Source organism: Ascaphus truei, chromosome 3, assembly GCF_040206685.1.
Source record: "Ascaphus truei isolate aAscTru1 chromosome 3, aAscTru1.hap1, whole genome shotgun sequence".
Classification (NCBI taxonomy): Eukaryota; Metazoa; Chordata; class Amphibia; order Anura; family Ascaphidae; genus Ascaphus; species Ascaphus truei.
The window spans coordinates 241,885,594-241,904,219 of record NC_134485.1 but is presented as its reverse complement, the minus strand read 5'-3'; the positions used below and the strand labels follow the sequence as shown (position 1 = coordinate 241,904,219).

The 18,626-nt window shown below is 46.2% G+C and overlaps 1 protein-coding gene across 5 annotated transcripts in view; it reads right to left on the bottom strand.

Moving 5' to 3' along the window:
- RASA3 (RAS p21 protein activator 3) overlaps positions 1 to 18,626 on the bottom strand; it is a 257,766-nt gene that overhangs the window by 121,598 nt on the left and 117,542 nt on the right. For 4 of the 5 annotated variants that reach the window (XM_075590460.1, XM_075590463.1, XM_075590461.1 and 1 more), the window contains one exon: positions 18,509 to 18,626. In XM_075590460.1, coding sequence (XP_075446575.1) covers positions 18,509 to 18,626 — 118 coding nt within the window. Of the gene's footprint in view, positions 1 to 14,558; positions 14,596 to 18,508 lie in introns of all 5 variants that reach the window. The other variant, XM_075590464.1, reaches the window with a different exon arrangement.

The following is an 18,626-nucleotide window of genomic DNA, read 5'->3' as shown; positions in this document are numbered from 1 at the left end:
TTGGCACGACAGGCCGGTCACTTGAGAGGTTTGCCCAATGAGAGTGAATCAACTCCGTGACGCCCCTATGCACGCCCCCAGAGCACGCCCCGGCACCTCGACCATGGCCAGTGAAAGCACCCGCTTTCACACAGCCTCCACGCGGTGAAGGCGCCATGGCCCAGGCCTTAGGCACGCATCCCATGCTGTCCTAAAGCAATGTTTTCTTTCCTCTATGTAGTGAAGGAAATACAAGGACAGTATAAAATAGGTAGTGTAGGAACCTGTTGAAAAGGGTCTACCTGGACATGGTTGCAGGCTTGATATGTTGTAGGCCAAAAGATTGAACTAAATAACCCATACTTACGAGAAGATAAAACATATAGAAATAAATACATCAACATTGGATGTGCATTGGGTCTATTGTTGTATATTTGAGATCACTTTCCCAGTTGACAATCAAATATATACATATACAATACTGTGGGTCGGGGTTTTGAGTTTGCCAAGATTGTGTGTGTCTAATATTTTGCACACTGTACGCATTGGTTTTCTTTTATTTGGCAGTTTTGCCATGAACTACAGTACAAGGGTGTTTTCATATCTATAATGCACACCAGCGGTTTATCGATTTTAGAATGTGTATGATTGGGGGAAGAGGGAGGTAGGATATGGAGCTGCATAATTATTAAAATAGGAGTCAGGAAGGACTTTTTCTTAGGGGGTTGATCCCTTTCACACCTTTTCTATTTTAGTATTTGATGTTTACCTCTTGAGTTGAGTAAAATGTTCTATTCTTTGAGGTGCAGTTTCACTTGGATATTCAGCATTTTTTGACCAATCATGAGGGTAAAATTGATTAACTACACTTTAGAGGGATAGAAGTTGTCCCAAGAGATTCCAGGAGAGGTGATAGAGAAAATCTATGTCTCCAAAAGGAACAATTTTGGATTTATACCCTCGGAAGTAAAGCAACCGGGGGTCTTAATTAATTAATTGAATTGGCTCCTTTTCTCAAGTGATAAAGCTCTAAGATTTTGCCTCCAACTAAGATTAGGAGGCCTATGCAGATAGCAGCGAGAAGGCTAATATCGCCAGTAATTTGTCAAATTTGCCTACAGCAATTCAGAACATGGCGAAAAACTGACGAACTGAGTAAAACCCGCCAGTTTTGTATGTGTTCTTAAAAAACTCGCGCACGGGTGGCGAGAAGCCATATCTTGCCAGTTTTAAAATCCGCCATATTCTAGTAGCCCCGATCAGCATCTCGGCGCTGATCGGTGCTATAAAATGGAGAGATTTTCTCCAAATCGCTCCGCCAACAGAAGTTGGCAAAAAGCTGCTGCTGAGCGGCGATAGGTGACATTAAAAATAAAATCTGGCCCTTTTCCTGCCTCGGATTTATGCAGGGGGCTCCAGAGCTGATACCCAGGAATATCAGCACCGAAGCCCCCCCCCTCATGCATCCGAAGCAGGAATAATGCATTAACAGCCCAATTCATTACCTTAGTGGCCAACCGCTAAGGCAATGAAGGGGTTAACCATCCATTACCAAGCAACGGCTCCCGGACGGAGGGGAAGCGCGGGCCGGGCCTCCTGCACTCACCCTCACGTGGCGCGGGTCTCCTGCCCCAGCCTGCCACTCTTGCCCCCCCGCCAGCTTCCGAACCCACCTCCTGCCCCAGCCTGATGCCACGGGGATATCCGTGCCAGGAGGGGAACCGTCTGCCGCCAGGAAACACCACCCGGTCAAGGTAAGTCACCCACCGTCTCCCACCCACGCACTGTCACCCAGTTACCCACCATCTCCCACCCACCCACTGTCACCCAGTCAAAGTTACCCACACACCCACCCACTCACCCACACAGTCACTCACCCACTTTCCCCCAGTCACCCACTTTCCCCCAGTCACCCACTTTCACCCAGTCACTCACCCACCCACGCAGCGACCTAAAGTCACCCACCCACCCACCGACCGACCCAAAGTCACCCACCCTCTTCCGTTTCCCCCCCCTCCCTCTCCTTACTCTCAGAGATGTGTGGCTGAGTGACGGAGTTGCTGGCGGTTCCCTTCGCAGGGCGTCACCATGTTTAGTGTATGCGTGCGCATGCGCGAAAGTGGCGAGGAGCTGCCCGAGTGCCTGGGAGGTTGCGCATGAGATGGGCAACTCCGCGGCGGCCATTTCAGGGGGCGCACGAGTGCAAGGTGCAGAGCGGCAGCCATTAGAGGTAGAGCATGAGGCTCCCTATGTTAAAGGCTGCAGACAGAACTACAAGCCCCATGATGCTCAGGGGCAGTGACACCACCTGACACCAGGGAGCCAGTAGGGCATTGCTTGAATGCCAGTGCAGCCTGAGTGCTAAGAGAGTATCTGATTCCACAGCAGAGACAGTTTGCAAAGGATCATCCGGCTGGGGATCCCTCCCCTGTGGAGTCAGCATGTGTATTCATTCCTGCAGAGAGCAGCGCAGTGCGGCGTGGGATCACTGTGCGGCGTTGCTGAGTTCCAAGGATTATCCTGATCAGGAGCAGTGATCAGGGAGGTAGTATAATAAGTGCATCAACGGGCCCCAACACAGGGAAGTGCTGTCCCTCACACTCACACTAACTTCATAGCTGGTGGACACTGACAGGTTAAGTGCCCTGGCACATTGGTACACCAAGGACTAAGGTGATACCAGGACTGACACTAAAGTGATGCAATCATTTACATGTGTGTTGATGTGATGCTGTGCATGCAGAGGAATGCCATGCTATTTAAGTATTAAGGGTTATGCAAAGGTTATTATTATTCTGCTTAGTAAATACTGTTTTATCCAATTGCATGTGGTTATTGTATATGTTGGCTGATAAGGGAACACTTCCACCACGTTGGGATCCCTCATCAGTGGAGGCCCTGCACCGAGTGTAAGTATACCCCAGGCTCCCAGTGGCGGAGGCTCAGGCCTCTTGTTAGCCTCACAGGTGACAGCAGCATCAGTAGTATAGTACCCCAGGGTAGAAGGGCTACATACATATACATTTTATTGTGTTTATACTAATTGCGTCTTTGTCATCTCTTTTGCGCCCCTTTTTTGTGCAACTGTGAACAAAGCAAATATTTGGCCACTTCATTTATGTTTTATGAAAATTATTCCAAGGTATATTTTTTAGAGGCCTCTGAATAAGGAAGTGATTGTTCATCCTCAGTGATCCTCAGATTCCTCCATCCCCCCCCCCCCCCTAACCCTGGCCTAATATCCCCTTTTCCCATCACAGTAAACAATACTTCCATCTATCCTGTCGCCAAAGCATGTTGCTTACGAGTGACACTTGACTCCTCCTTTTCCTTCTCCATTCACATCAACTGCATTACTAAAATCTGCCGCTTTTTCCTCTAATATTGCCAAGATTCTTCTGTCAATATAGTGCTAAAACGCTAATTCAATAATGCAGACGGGAGAGGATATGAAACACACACAACCCAAACCCACCACACACACACAACCCAAACCCACCACACACAATGTTTCAAAAGGAGTGCTACTAATGTATACAACAAAAGACAAAAAGCTCCAATGCTACATCCAATATGATGAGTTATATAGTTAAATACTTATCTGTCTTTCGCCTCATACATTAAGTAGCATTGGGGCTTTTTGTCTTTTGTGGAGAGGATAAGAGTAACACTGCTAAAAGGCCTCACTGCCTCATGACTTCCTCCTTTGTAATCTATCCAAAATTCTTCTGATAGAATAATTTCACTCTCTCTCAAAACAATCTCTGCTCATCTCCTCCTTAAATCCCCCTCCTGGTTTACTGTAATTAAAATACTTCTGATCCCTCAACATTTTTATCATTCTGGTGCTTCAGGGGTTAATGTGGTTAGAATGCGACTTAAAAATATGAGAAATTGTTTTTATGACAGGTCAAAACCCTTCCTGTCTGTGCTGATCTACAAAGAGGGCTTACTTGGGGGGTTATCACTGATGGCCCACTAAAAGGGAAATAAGTTTAGGTACCGTTTAGAAGGCTTTCGATGATAGCCAGATCCTGGGCTGTCAGCTTCAAAGAAAACCATAACATTCTTAAAATATCCACTGTGCATTAAAGAGAGAGGTGACAGATAGGTCACACTTAGCTGGAGGGCTATATTAAAAATGATGGTATTATGTGATGACATCTATTCTGAAAAATAACATTTAGAAATGTGTACTCATTGCAAGGAGAGAGATGCAATAAGGCCAAACACTTGAGGTTTAGTAGGTGGTAAGGTACAGATATCCATTTGTCACTCAAAATTAGTATGGTTACATTCCGCAAACTCGCTTGAATCAATTGATATGACCGACGTCCAAGTATTAGAAAAATTAAGTTATGAGTGTGTTTCTATTTTCATTCAAATTTAAACGCACAAAAAAAAAAGTCTTCAATACGTAAATGTCACCCAAGTAGCTGATTTACGATATGGGTGGGTCTTGTGTGTGTTTCAATGCAAAAGGTCTGGCATAAATGTTGGTATGCTTGAATAGAAAACCAGAATACAGAACAGAGGTGTGTTTTGGAATCAGACACATAGGAGTTCTCATCTTTCCTACGCCAGTGACCTCTCTGGGAAAAACCTATGACATGGTAACATACTGTATAGGGATTTCAATTTACGTTTTATCCTTTTATTTTAAGAAACTGGTGTGCATTTATTGTAACGGATTGTTCTTGTAATAATTATTTTCTGTAACGTAAGCAGCGCGTGTGTGTCTGTGTGTATTTTTTTGTTTGTTTGTTAAAACAAAACTTTAATAAGTGATGCTTTGGGCTCTGAATGAATTGTTTGCACCCTATACATTTTCAAACACATTATGCTACAACAGACACTTGTTAATGCATAGTTTTTCTTTAATAAACAGGCACCTTAGACTGGCAGATAGATATAGATTTTATTTGCATATTTCTTAGGTGGTGGAAGTGGATAGATATGATTGCAATCAAGTAAGGGGTAAATATTAACTAATTGAAAGTACCTTGCACAGGAGAAAGGCGAGTTGCCAGAGTAGCTGTGTGTATTAACCCTGGTTGCATATCCAAGTCACGTGCTCACAAGTGTGTTGTTCTTGACAGGTGGTATTTTGGGAGGGAGGGGAGCTATTGTTCATTTGAAGGACCTATGCAAAAGGTGAAAAGTGGGCCAGCTGGATAGCTCTGTTTAACCTTTGTCCCATATACAGGTCACGGGAGCCGTACGTGACATTTACCATAAAGTTTTAGGTTACGTACAAAGTTTTCCTCCTTTTCTTTAACGTGCTCCACACATCTGCTCCTCCCTACATATCAGCTTTGTTCTCATATCCCTGCTCATCTCCCACCTTTAAATCAAACCTTAAATAAAGCATTTCAATAGCCTAGACTCATGGCTTCTGTTCCACACCCACAGTCGCTCCTACCACCCATTATAACAAAGCACTGCCACCTACAGCACTTATTCCCTCACCTGCTGTCTCTGTAAGGCTGCGACCCCGCTGTCTGCGCTGCAGGCGGTGCGTGCAGCCGAGTCCCCCGGTCTGCAGAGAGCTGCAGGGGGAAAGACTAGGTAGGGCGTGACGGGCGAGTGACGGGGCGGCTGTTATGTCACCCGGCAGGTTCGCTCTCATTGGCTGAACCACCGGGGGGTGTGGCTTAGCGTTCCGTCGCGACTCCTGCTCTCCATTTTCTTGAGAGCAGGAGTTTGTCGGTGCAGCGCGGCGGCCCCCGCTCGCAGCGGCCCCGGCCCCATTGTGGAGTGGATCTTGTCCCTGCACCGTCTGCCACAGCGGGTGCTGCAGTAGCCAGCGGAGACCTGGCCTAAGTCTCCCAACATACCACTTAGATTGTAAGCTCTCCAGGACAGGGAATTCCTTTCCTATTGTCTGATTTTGTTAGTTGCACCGAGTAGAGCCGAGTAAAGCTGTGGGCTCTCTATGGGCCGGCTTCATAGCAGTGCCATCGTTGCGACTGCACCTGGCCGTGCACTCTTCCTAAGCACAAGTTCTGTAATCAAAGTTTAAATGGTGTGGGGTTAAATTAGCCACCACAACATTCAAACTGAGATTTCCGGGGCCTCTGTAAGGGCTGGCATCTCTTCCAGCTACCATGCAATGTTACATGACACGTGACACGTGGGCAGGCAAGAGGCATTGACGCGTGGTAACAGGAGGAGATCCCAGCTCCAGAGGAGGTAACAGACCCCTCCAAACCCCCAGCTGGCCCTGTATATAAAGATATTATACATACATATCTAGCCCCTCTTCCTCCTCCCAATCTCAGATAGGGTCCCCTAATGTGTTCTGGGGTCTGGCAAGGTGTCTGTGTGGTGCATACCTGCTGGCAACAGGAGGGCCTGAGTCTCCCGCGATGACATGGGGGATAACAGGAACAGGTTACTGGGGTGGATGCCTTCATTCTGGTTCAATGGTGCAGCGCCTCCATCTATAGTAAGCCCCAGGAATGCGGGGTAGAATCCTTACCACAGAAATTCCCGTCCTCAGGGATGAGAGATTCCAGTCTCACACAAGGATTATCTTTTGAAAGCAGCAGTCTCTTTATTCACTTGGGCAGCAGCAGCAGCCGACAGGTACACTTGATGCACAGTCCACTAACTGTTCTCCCTTGTGATGGTCCTGCCTCCACTCTGGACCCTACGGGCATCCAGAGTGGGGCTAGCTCTTCCCTCACCCCCTAAGCAGGGTGAGAGGTACTTGGTCCACCTCACTAACTATATCTATATCAGCTCTACTCAGGAGCTGATCACTCCTCTGCTTCCTAACACTCTCACACTCCAACAAAACACACTTGTCCCCTAAATAGGAAGTGACACTGCTTTATGTAACCTCCAGTAGGCACTGCCCCTGCATCTCTTGATTGGACACAGGGTCACGTGACCTACCTTCACTCACACAAACCAGTGTCATAAGCGGGGGAAACCCATGTCAACTCCTGGCAATCTGCCCTTAGCAGAGTTTACACACAGGAGAAGGATAGAACTATAGCCCCATGTCTTACCAGGGCTACACATATTAAGATAATTAAGTGTTTGTTCTAAGCTTGTCACTCTGTATTTATCAAGCAGCCAATAAAGATAAGGGGGGCTGTGCAAACTGTCAGTGAAGACACAGTGACACATGACAAAAGTTGTCAGAAGCCAGAAGAAATTAAACCACTCCCAAGTCTCTGATTCGGACACTGTAGCAAGGTACAATTCTACTTGAACAGTGAACAAATCATAAGCCTAATCGGTGTCACCAAGCGGCCAAGGCTACAACTCAAATCATTTCCCGCCTAAAAATAACCCATGATTTCATTTTGCATGTTTTAGTTCCCATTATGAGGAAACAGGAAACCTGGCTCTAGCCCAACACAAGCAAATTGTTTTCATAAAATACTCAGCTTTTTACTCCTACGGTATGTCCTGTAAACTGCAATGAATGCCTTTGAACCATAAGATTTTTTTAAATGTTTTTTTTACACTACAAAAGGAACAAATAATAAAAACCATTAAAAAAATTTTTTTACATCAATGAACATGGATAACTAATAACTACAGTATTGCACTGCCAGAAAACAACTTCTAAATATTGTTAAAGAATTGCAAGATACTTCTTTTTAATGTACTGTACAAGGTTGTTTCTTATTTTCCTATTAAATAGCCACAGCAATTTTTGTATTCCTGCGATGCAAAAGAAGCAAAGTTTACCTCATGTGCCACTCACTGTGGCCAAAAAGGCGCATTTGAGAGATCAAATATATAATCACATAAGACAGGAGCTCTGTTTTCAGCAATAGTTCAACTCTTGCGAATTAAAGTATTCCTTACAGTAATTAAAAGGGAAAAAAAAACACTCAGTACATGCATGTCACTTTTCAGTAGTTTGGTCTCTATTTTTAGCTTCTTTATAGCAAATAAAAATACCACTTATGAACGCTTTCACAAGTCAAGTCCAGAAACTGCCTTTCCCCCATCATGTCTTAGCATACAATCCTTCCACTGCAACCAAGGATTCTGGGTAATGACAGGCAAATTAGATATTTATAAACATTAGCAGCGCTACGTCTTATGCACCCAACCCCAGGCTGTGCAAAACTGCAAGCTAGAAATACACCGAGGAACACCGCGTGCTAGAAATACACCGAGGAACACCGCGTGCTAGAAATACACCGAGGAACACCGCGTGCTAGAAATACACCGAGGAACACCGCGTGCTAGAAACACGCTGAGGAACACCGCGTGCTAGAAATACACCGAGGAACACCGCGTGCTAGAAATACACCGAGGAGCACCGCGTGCTAGAAATACACCGAGGAGCACCGCGTGCTAGAAATACACCGAGGAACACCGCGTGCTAGAAATACACCGAGGAACACCGCGTGCTAGAAATACAGAGGAACACCGCGTGCTAGAAATACACCGAGGAACACCGCGTGCTAGCAATACACCGAGGAACACCGCGTGCTAGAAATACACCGAGGAACACCGCGTGCTAGCAATACACCGAGGAACACCGCGTGCTAGAAATACACCGAGGAACACCGCGTGCTAGAAATACACCGAGGAACACCGCGTGCTAGAAATACACCGAGGAACACCGCGTGCTAGCAATACACCGAGGAACACCGCGTGCTAGAAATACACCGAGGAACACCGCGTGCTAGAAATACACCGAGGAACACCGCGTGCTAGAAATACACCGAGGAACACCGCGTGCTAGAAATACAGAGGAACACCGCGTGCTAGAAATACACCGAGGAACACCGCGTGCTAGAAATACACCGAGGAACACCGCGTGCTAGAAATACACCGAGGAACACCGCGTGCTAGAAATACACCGAGGAACACCGCGTGCTAGAAATACAGAGGAACACCGCGTGCTAGAAATACACCGAGGAACACCGCGTGCTAGAAATACACCGAGGAACACCGCGTGCTAGAAATACACCGAGGAACACCGCGTGCTAGAAATACACCGAGGAACACCGCGTGCTAGAAATACAGAGGAACACCGCGTGCTAGAAATACACCGAGGAACACCGCGTGCTAGAAATACAGAGGAACACCGCGTGCTAGAAATACACCGAGGAACACCGCGTGCTAGAAATACACCGAGGAACACCGCGTGCTAGAAATACACCGAGGAACACCGCGTGCTAGAAATACACCGAGGAACACCGCGTGCTAGAAATACACCGAGGAACACCGCGTGCTAGAAATACAGAGGAACACCGCGTGCTAGAAATACAGAGGAACACCGCGTGCTAGAAATACACCGAGGAGCACCGCGTGCTAGAAATACACCGAGGAACACCGCGTGCTAGAAATACACCGAGGAACACCGCGTGCTAGAAATACACCGAGGAACACCGCGTGCTAGAAATACAGAGGAACACCGCGTGCTAGAAATACACCGAGGAGCACCGCGTGCTAGAAATACACCGAGGAACACCGCGTGCTAGAAATACACCGAGGAACACCGCGTGCTAGAAATACACCGAGGAACACCGCGTGCTAGAAATACACCGAGGAACACCGCGTGCTAGAAATACACAGAGGAACACCGCGTGCTAGAAATACACCGAGGAACACCGCGTGCTAGAAATACAGAGGAACACCGCGTGCTAGAAATACACCGAGGAACACCGCGTGCTAGAAATACACCGAGGAACACCGCGTGTTAGAAATACACCGAGGAACACCGCGTGCTAGAAATACACCGAGGAACACCGCGTGCTAGAAATACACCGAGGAACACCGCGTGCTAGAAACACACCGAGGAACACCGCGTGCTAGAAACACACCGAGGAACACCGCGTGCTAGAAACACACCGAAGAACACCGCGTGCTAGAAATACACCGAGGAACACCGCGTGCTAGAAATACACCGAGGAACACCGCGTGCTAGAAATACACCGAGGAGCACCGCGTGCTAGAAATACACCGAGGAACACCGCGTGCTAGAAATACACCGAGGAACACCGCGTGCTAGAAATACAGAGGAACACCGCGTGCTAGAAATACACCGAGGAACACCGCGTGCTAGAAATACACCGAGGAACACCGCGTGCTAGAAATACACCGAGGAACACCGCGTGCTAGCAATACACCGAGGAACACCGCGTGCTAGAAATACACCGAGGAACACCGCGTGCTAGAAATACACCGAGGAACACCGCGTGCTAGAAACACACCGAGGAACACCGCGTGCTAGAAATACACCGAGGAACACCGCGTGCTAGAAATACACCGAGGAACACCGCGTGCTAGAAATACACCGAGGAACACCGCGTGCTAGAAATACACCGAGGAACACCGCGTGCTAGAAATACACCGAGGAACACCGCGTGCTAGAAATACACCGAGGAACACCGCGTGCTAGAAATACACCGAGGAACACCGCGTGCTAGAAATACACCGAGGAACACCGCGTGCTAGAAATACAGAGGAACACCGCGTGCTAGAAATACACCGAGGAACACCGCGTGCTAGAAATACACCGAGGAACACCGCGTGCTAGAAATACACCGAGGAACACCGCGTGCTAGAAATACACCGAGGAACACCGCGTGCTAGAAATACACCGAGGAACACCGCGTGCTAGAAATACAGAGGAACACCGCGTGCTAGAAATACACCGAGGAACACCGCGTGCTAGAAATACACCGAGGAACACCGCGTGCTAGAAATACACCGAGGAACACCGCGTGCTAGAAATACACCGAGGAACACCGCGTGCTAGAAATACACCGAGGAATACCGCGTGCTAGAAATACACAGAGGAACACCGCGTGCTAGAAACACACCGAGGAACACCGCGTGCTAGAAATACACCGAGGAACACCGCGTGCTAGAAATACACCGAGGAACACCGCGTGCTAGAAATACACCGAGGAACACCGCGTGCTAGAAATACACCGAGGAACACCGCGTGCTAGAAATACACCGAGGAACACCGCGTGCTAGAAATACACCGAGGAACACCGCGTGCTAGAAATACACCGAGGAACACCGCGTGCTAGAAATACACCGAGGAACACCGCGTGCTAGCAATACACCGAGGAACACCGCGTGCTAGAAATACACCGAGGAACACCGCGTGCTAGAAATACACCGAGGAACACCGCGTGCTAGAAATACACCGAGGAACACCGCGTGCTAGAAATACACCGAGGAACACCGCGTGCTAGAAATACACCGAGGAACACCGCGTGCTAGAAATACACCGAGGAACACCGCGTGCTAGAAATACACCGAGGAACACCGCGTGCTAGAAATACACCGAGGAACACCGCGTGCTAGAAATACACCGAGGAACACCGCGTGCTAGAAACACACCGAGTAACACCGCGTGCTAGAAATACACCGAGGAACACCGCGTGCTAGAAATACACCGAGGAACACCGCGTGCTAGAAACACACCGAGTAACACCGCGTGCTAGAAACACACCGAGTAACACCGCGTGCTAGAAATACACCGAGGAACACCGCGTGCTAGAAATACACCGAGGGACACCGCTTGCTAGAAACACACCGAGGAACACCGCGTGCTAGAAACACACCGAGGAACACCGCGTGCTAGAAACACACCGAGTAACACCGCGTGCTAGAAACACACCGAGGAACACCGCGTGCTAGAAACACACCGAGTAACACCGCGTGCTAGAAATACACCGAGGAACACCGCGTGCTAGAAATACACCGAGGGACACCGCTTGCTAGAAACACACCGAGGAACACCGCGTGCTAGAAACACACCGAGTAACACCGCGTGCTAGAAACACACCGAGGAACACCGCGTGTTAGAAACACACCGAGGAACACCGCGTGCTAGAAATACACCGAGGAACACCGCGTGCTAGAAATACACCGAGGAACACCGCGTGCTAGAAATACACCGAGGAACACCGCGTGCTAGAAATACACCGAGGAACACCGCGTGTTAGAAATACACCGAGGAGCACCGCGTGCTAGAAATACACCGAGGAACACCGCGTGCTAGAAATACACCGAGGAACACCGCGTGCTAGAAATACACCGAGGAACACCGCGTGCTAGAAATACACCGAGGAACACCGCGTGCTAGAAATACACCGAGGAACACCGCGTGCTAGAAATACACCGAGGAACACCGCGTGCTAGAAATACACCGAGGAACACCGCGTGCTAGAAATACACCGAGGAACACCGCGTGCTAGAAATACACCGAGGAACACCGCGTGCTAGAAATACATCGAGGAACACCGCGTGCTAGAAATACACCGAGGAACACCGCGTGCTAGAAATACACCGAGGAACACCGCGTGCTAGAAATACACCGAGGAACACCGCGTGCTAGAAATACACCGAGGAACACCGCGTGCTAGAAATACACCGAGGAACACCGCGTGCTAGAAATACGCCGAGGAACACCGCGTGCTAGAAATACGCCGAGGAACACCGCGTGCTAGAAATACACCGAGGAACACCGCGTGCTAGAAATACACCGAGGGACACCGCGTGCTAGAAATACACCGAGGAACACCGCGTGTTAGAAATACACCGAGGAGCACCGCGTGCTAGAAATACACCGAGGAACACCGCGTGCTAGAAATACACCGAGGAACACCGCGTGCTAGAAACACGCTGAGGAACACCGCGTGCTAGAAATACGCCGAGGAACACCGCGTGCTAGAAATACACCGAGGAACACCGCGTGCTAGAAATACACCGAGGAACACCGCGTGTTAGAAATACACCGAGGAGCACCGCGTGCTAGAAATACACCGAGGAACACCGCGTGCTAGAAATACACCGAGGAACACCGCGTGCTAGAAATACACAGAGGAACACCGCGTGCTAGAAATACACCGAGGAACACCGCGTGCTAGAAATACACCGAGGAACACCGCGTGCTAGAAATACACCGAGGAACACCGCGTGCTAGAAATACACCGAGGAACACCGCGTGCTAGAAATACACCGAGGAACACCGCGTGCTAGAAATACACCGAGGAACACCGCGTGCTAGAAATACACCGAGGAACACCGCGTGCTAGAAATACACCGAGGAACACCGCGTGCTAGAAATACACCGAGGAACACCGCGTGCTAGAAATACGCCGAGGAACACCGCGTGCTAGAAATACGCCGAGGAACACCGCGTGCTAGAAATACACCGAGGAACACCGCGTGCTAGAAATACACCGAGGAACACCGCGTGCTAGAAATACACCGAGGAACACCGCGTGCTAGAAATACACCGAGGAACACCGCGTGCTAGAAATATACCGAGGAACACCGCGTGCTAGAAATACACCGAGGAACACCGCGTGCTAGAAATACACCGAGGAACACCGCGTGCTAGAAATACACCGAGGAACACCGCGTGCTAGAAATACACCGAGGAACACCGCATGCTAGAAATACACCGAGGAACACCGGGTGCTAGAAATACACCGAGGAACACCGCGTGCTAGAAATACACCGAGGAACACCGCATTTGTATTCAGTAACTTGGACCTGGTTGATGTACAAAAAAAGGAAACAACCAGCACCCTAATGCAATTTATACAACGGGGACCTGATTATTCGCAGCAAAGCAGCACAACATTAAACAAACAAACAAAAAATCATTTCCCCACCACCCAATTTTACTTCAATAAAAGGGCGTCCTGTCATCATTTGCAGAAGGAAAAAAAATAGCCCCGGGCAAAGAACGAGAACATTGATCATCTTAATGACATACTCATTTTTTTGTGGCGTCTGTGTATGGCCATGTAGATGCACACCTGTTAAACCAGAAACTCCTCGAACTAGTCCGCACCCATCACCATTTATTTTTAATTTAAGAGTTCACTTCTTTCCCTTTCCAAAAAAATAAAATCAGGATCATTTAGGAGATATACGCATGCAAAATATTTTATGTCCAGGATTTTGAAATGGCGTTCACGGCAAAGCCCACTGCAGTGTAACGGTTACTCTTCTGAAGTTACCAAAATATTCTGAAAATTACAAGCGCACAGGCAGAACAGTAACAATAATACAAGCGCACAGGCAGAACAACAATAATACAAGCGCACAGGCAGAACAACAATAATACAAGCGCACAGGCAGAACAATAATACAAGCGCACAGGCAGAACAACCACAATAATACAAGCGCACAGGCAGAACAATAATACAAGAGCACAGGCAGAACAATAACAATAATACAAGTGCACAGGCAGAAAAATAACAATAATACAAGCGCACCGGCAGAACAATAACAATAATACAAGCGCACCGGCAGAACAATAACAATAATACAAGCGCAGCGGCAGAACAATAACAATAATACAAGCGCACAGGCAGAACAATAGCAATAATACAAGCGCACAGGCAGAACAATAGCAATAATACAAGCGCACAGGCAGAACAACAATAATAATACAAGCGCACAGGCAGAACAACAATACAAGCACACAGCCAGTTTAATAACCATACAAGCGCACAGCCATACAGGCAGGTGAAAATTCCACAAGTGAGTAGCTGTTTTATAGCAAGACATCCATCCATCAACTGTTACACACCTAACACAGTACTAAGCATACTAATACATACTATTAAGGGACCAATCTTCCACAGCCGGAGTCTGCTTCTGCATTACAAATAAAATTATGTCTTTTTTTTTTATATATATATATATTGATACTGATGGTTCACACAACATTTTACCTCTACGCTGCTGGAGAGCCCCGAGTGGCATTAAATACGTTGCAAGCCAGCAAGGGTAACATAGGATTTTAAGGTGCAATCCCACATAGTCAGCCCATTGAATTTCTTAGGGGCCTCGGAATGGGGAAGTGTTTATCAACCTTTTTCTTTCCCCTTATCCAAACCCTGTCCTCATCACGAGAGAGCCAAAAGTTAGATGAGGTGGTGAGGTCTCTGATTGATCAGAAAGAGCTTGTACACACGTTGACATTGCACAAAAGGGGAAATCAAATTCCCACCCAGGTGCAAAAAAGAAATAATAATTATACACACGTCAGATTTGGGTTAAAAAGGTATTGATTACCCAGATGAGACCACTTATAAACATGCCCCTGGAATTAGTTCAAATTTGGTCCTAGGAGGAATTGCCCCTTCTACGCCAGATTGAAACAAAATCCACACTAATAATTCAAGATACCGTGGACTCTGCGTGGATATAAATCGCATTAGGATTATAAGAACTATTACACTCCATAATATCTTCTCATTTACATCAGGCCAACACTCGCTGGGATTATTTACTGGTCCAAAAGATGCGAAGATTCACTTACGCATTTCAATTATAAAAGGAGGACCCGAGACAGTGGTTATTAAACCTTTCCCTGGGGACCCCCTGCCACGCCAGGTTTCAGGATCACACAGGTGAGTACTCCTGATTTGCATAGGCATAGAATGTTGGATGGTTCCTTCAGAAACCTGCTCATGCTCAGTGCCCTGAGAAGCACTGGTAAAAGGGATCCCGACATTGATAACCTGGTTAATGACCAGTGCCTCTCAAAAGGAAGTCGTTTCCATGGCACAGAGGGCAGCACTGGATTCTGAGGGCAAAACTCTCATCTGACTCCCTGTGTCAGCTTCTTGGACCGGCTACTTTTATTTTCCCTGCTCCCGAGGCACCAACATTGGATTGTCAGCCCGTGTCAGCTTCTTGGACTCGTGAATTCAATTTTCTCCCTGTACTTTTGTAACCAAAATTGAATTGTTTAAGGTTTTCAGTTCAGAAGTCTACATGCATATGTAACTCTATGCACAATAAAAGACTGTATTTAAAAAAATTATTATTTGACAAACCACCCCTATTGAATACATGTATTTGACTTTTCTTTGTTTAAATATCCTTCGTGCTGGTGAAGCAAAGTGAGCTTTAGAGAAGAGCACAAAAGCTGTACAAAAAAGGTGCACAATACCAAGTGCCTCCGCCAAGCCCACTGATAGAGCAGTGTGCACAGATGGCATCACAATGGTTTAGGAAATCATATAAAAGTCTTATACCGATGTAATAGACTCGCCCCACTTAAAAGCACAGAGGTTTTTAAAGCATTCACCGCCTATCTCAATTCAGCCAATTTGACAGTAAGCACTTGTTTGCTCCCATGCATGGTGTAGTGTCTCTGAAGGACCATCTATTTTGAACACTCTATGCAAACATGGTTGGCGCTCTATAAAAATAACATAACTAAGATAATATTGGAGAGCGAAGAAAAATAGATGTTCAGCTGTCAAATTAAAAATTATTTGCACTTAACAGTGGGTTTCTAATTCACCGTCAAGTTCAGCAACTTTCACACACACACAGTACAGTACCGCCCTACAGAGAATAGCAGGAACCGGTCTGCAAATTAGGAGAATAAATTACATTACTGTAAATGTGTGGGGTTTTTTTTCATTCAGATTTTTATTTTATTTTTATTTTTAACGCTTTCAAAAAGGAAATTCACTTTATTTTACAAGTTTACATTAGGGTCATATAAAATAAATAACTAATTACATTAGGGTAAATGCAGGCATTAAATTCACATTTTTAATACCCCATCTAGTAGTGTTTTGCTTTGAGATCTATTACACTAAAGGGGTTAAGGTATCATTACGTTTCATAGGAATAAGAGAGACATCGCCGTGTATGTTTCAGTAACTAAAATCACAGGTCAAACATTATTTATTTATTTTTTAATCCCACCACAGTCTTTGGAATTTATTTTGAGTTCATCCGATATTCGCTGGAACTCAAAAAAATAAAAGCACTTTAGACTGACTGAACCATAATTAAGATCCAGGACACTATCCCGTGGTATTTTCATTACATAGACACGCCACTCTAAAATGCTGGACAGCGTGGAGACATCGAAATGCGTAGTATATATAATCTGTACTGTAATGATACAGCTCACTGTTCTCAATTATGTTTCACAGGAGAAGTTTCCGCTTTCAATTATGGCTCTGTAATGGAAAAGGTCTTCACTACACAGCGACAAACCATTATTTGTGTGTACACACAAAACACACACACGTTCTAACACATTTATTTATAGGGGGACACAGGAGACAAAATGAACTAAGTTCATGCTAGTAACTGCACACTTTCTTGCACAGTATAAGGCTGGTTAATGCAACAAGCAGATTCCAAATAGAACTTGTATTTATTACCAAGCTAACCTATTTCTTGCCATACATTGCATGTGAGAAATGGATAATGTTTCCAACCAGTAATTGAAAGTAGTGTTCTCTATACAAAAAGTAAAATCAACGAACACATCAGTGGTTAGTGGTGTTAACCACACAAGCTGCATGCATTTACCCTACTTTTACATTGAGTTGCTGAACCTTGGAACACTTCCAGAGCATTCAAACTCCTTTTTAGGAGCTGCTGATGACTTCTGTCTGTAAAGTGAGTTGCATGAGGAATAATAATGAGATCCCGAGAAGAAAAAAAAACATCTTTGTTAATAGATTTTATTTTAAGCCGCTGTTGTTCAGCGAGGGCTATTAATATGCCGGAGCACTTCACATCCTCTTAGTGTGCCAAAATAGTGGATTCATCCAAAGGGATGAACTGGAGACCTAACTTCATATACCAAGGACCAGGAGGTGGGAAGAAAAAAAAAAACTGGTCCCTTGTGAGGAAATCTCCAAATATATCTTGATCTACCCAAGAGTGTGTGTTGAAGACCTCCCCCCACCATGTAGAGGCAAACAAAATCCTGGAAACGCTACATTATTTTCTTCACACAGTTTTTATACTTGCCAGTAAGAAAAGCACTACATGGATATTAACACTGAGGTCCCTAACAAGTCTGGTTCAAATCGTAATATATACTAGGGTGACCAGATGTGCCGTTTTTCCCGGGATTGTCTTGGTTTTTGAGTGTGTCCCAGTAACTTTTAAAAAAAACATCCAGGTTTTTCGTGCAGATTGCAAATGCGCTGCCGGCAAGAGCTGATCCTACGCATGCGAGCTGCTTTCGCGCATGCGCGACAGTTGTCCATTTTTAACTTGGAAAAAATGGTCACCCCAATATATACGTACGTGTATATTCTCTACCCACACTCGCGTTTCTTCCTGAAAGCAGTGGTGTACTGTAATAGGAACGGTTTGAGAGTTCAGGGCTAATGACCTCGCATGATCTCCTTAGAAGCACATTCCATGTTCCCCTCACTGACCAGTAGCATTCCACATTACTGTAAAATCCACCTACAGTTTCGATCCTCAGTTTAATTAAAGGTGCACATTTCCAGAGACCATATAAATAGGCCCATACTTCCTAAACTGTGCTGTTTCATATGAGATCTTCCAGAGTCAGAAGACACCTCAACACCTACAGTATTCACCACTTAGTAAATAAGGACAATAATATATAATCTGTCCTCTTCTATTTATTTTTTTTGCTCTTCTATTACAACTTTTTGTGGGCATAATGGGCCAGATTTTCTAAGCTGTGCTAAAACACAGGTCACCATATGGCCCATTCACAACGTTCTGTATTAATACAATTTAAAAAAAACAGCAGCAGTTTAATTACCAGAGGGACTTTTCCACTATCTTGGTCCTGAACACCTCCTCTTGGTCGAGGCTTACAGTACAGTAGCAGTCTCGCATCTTATTTGGCCCTGGGTATGAAGGTAGATTTTTGGCTTCAC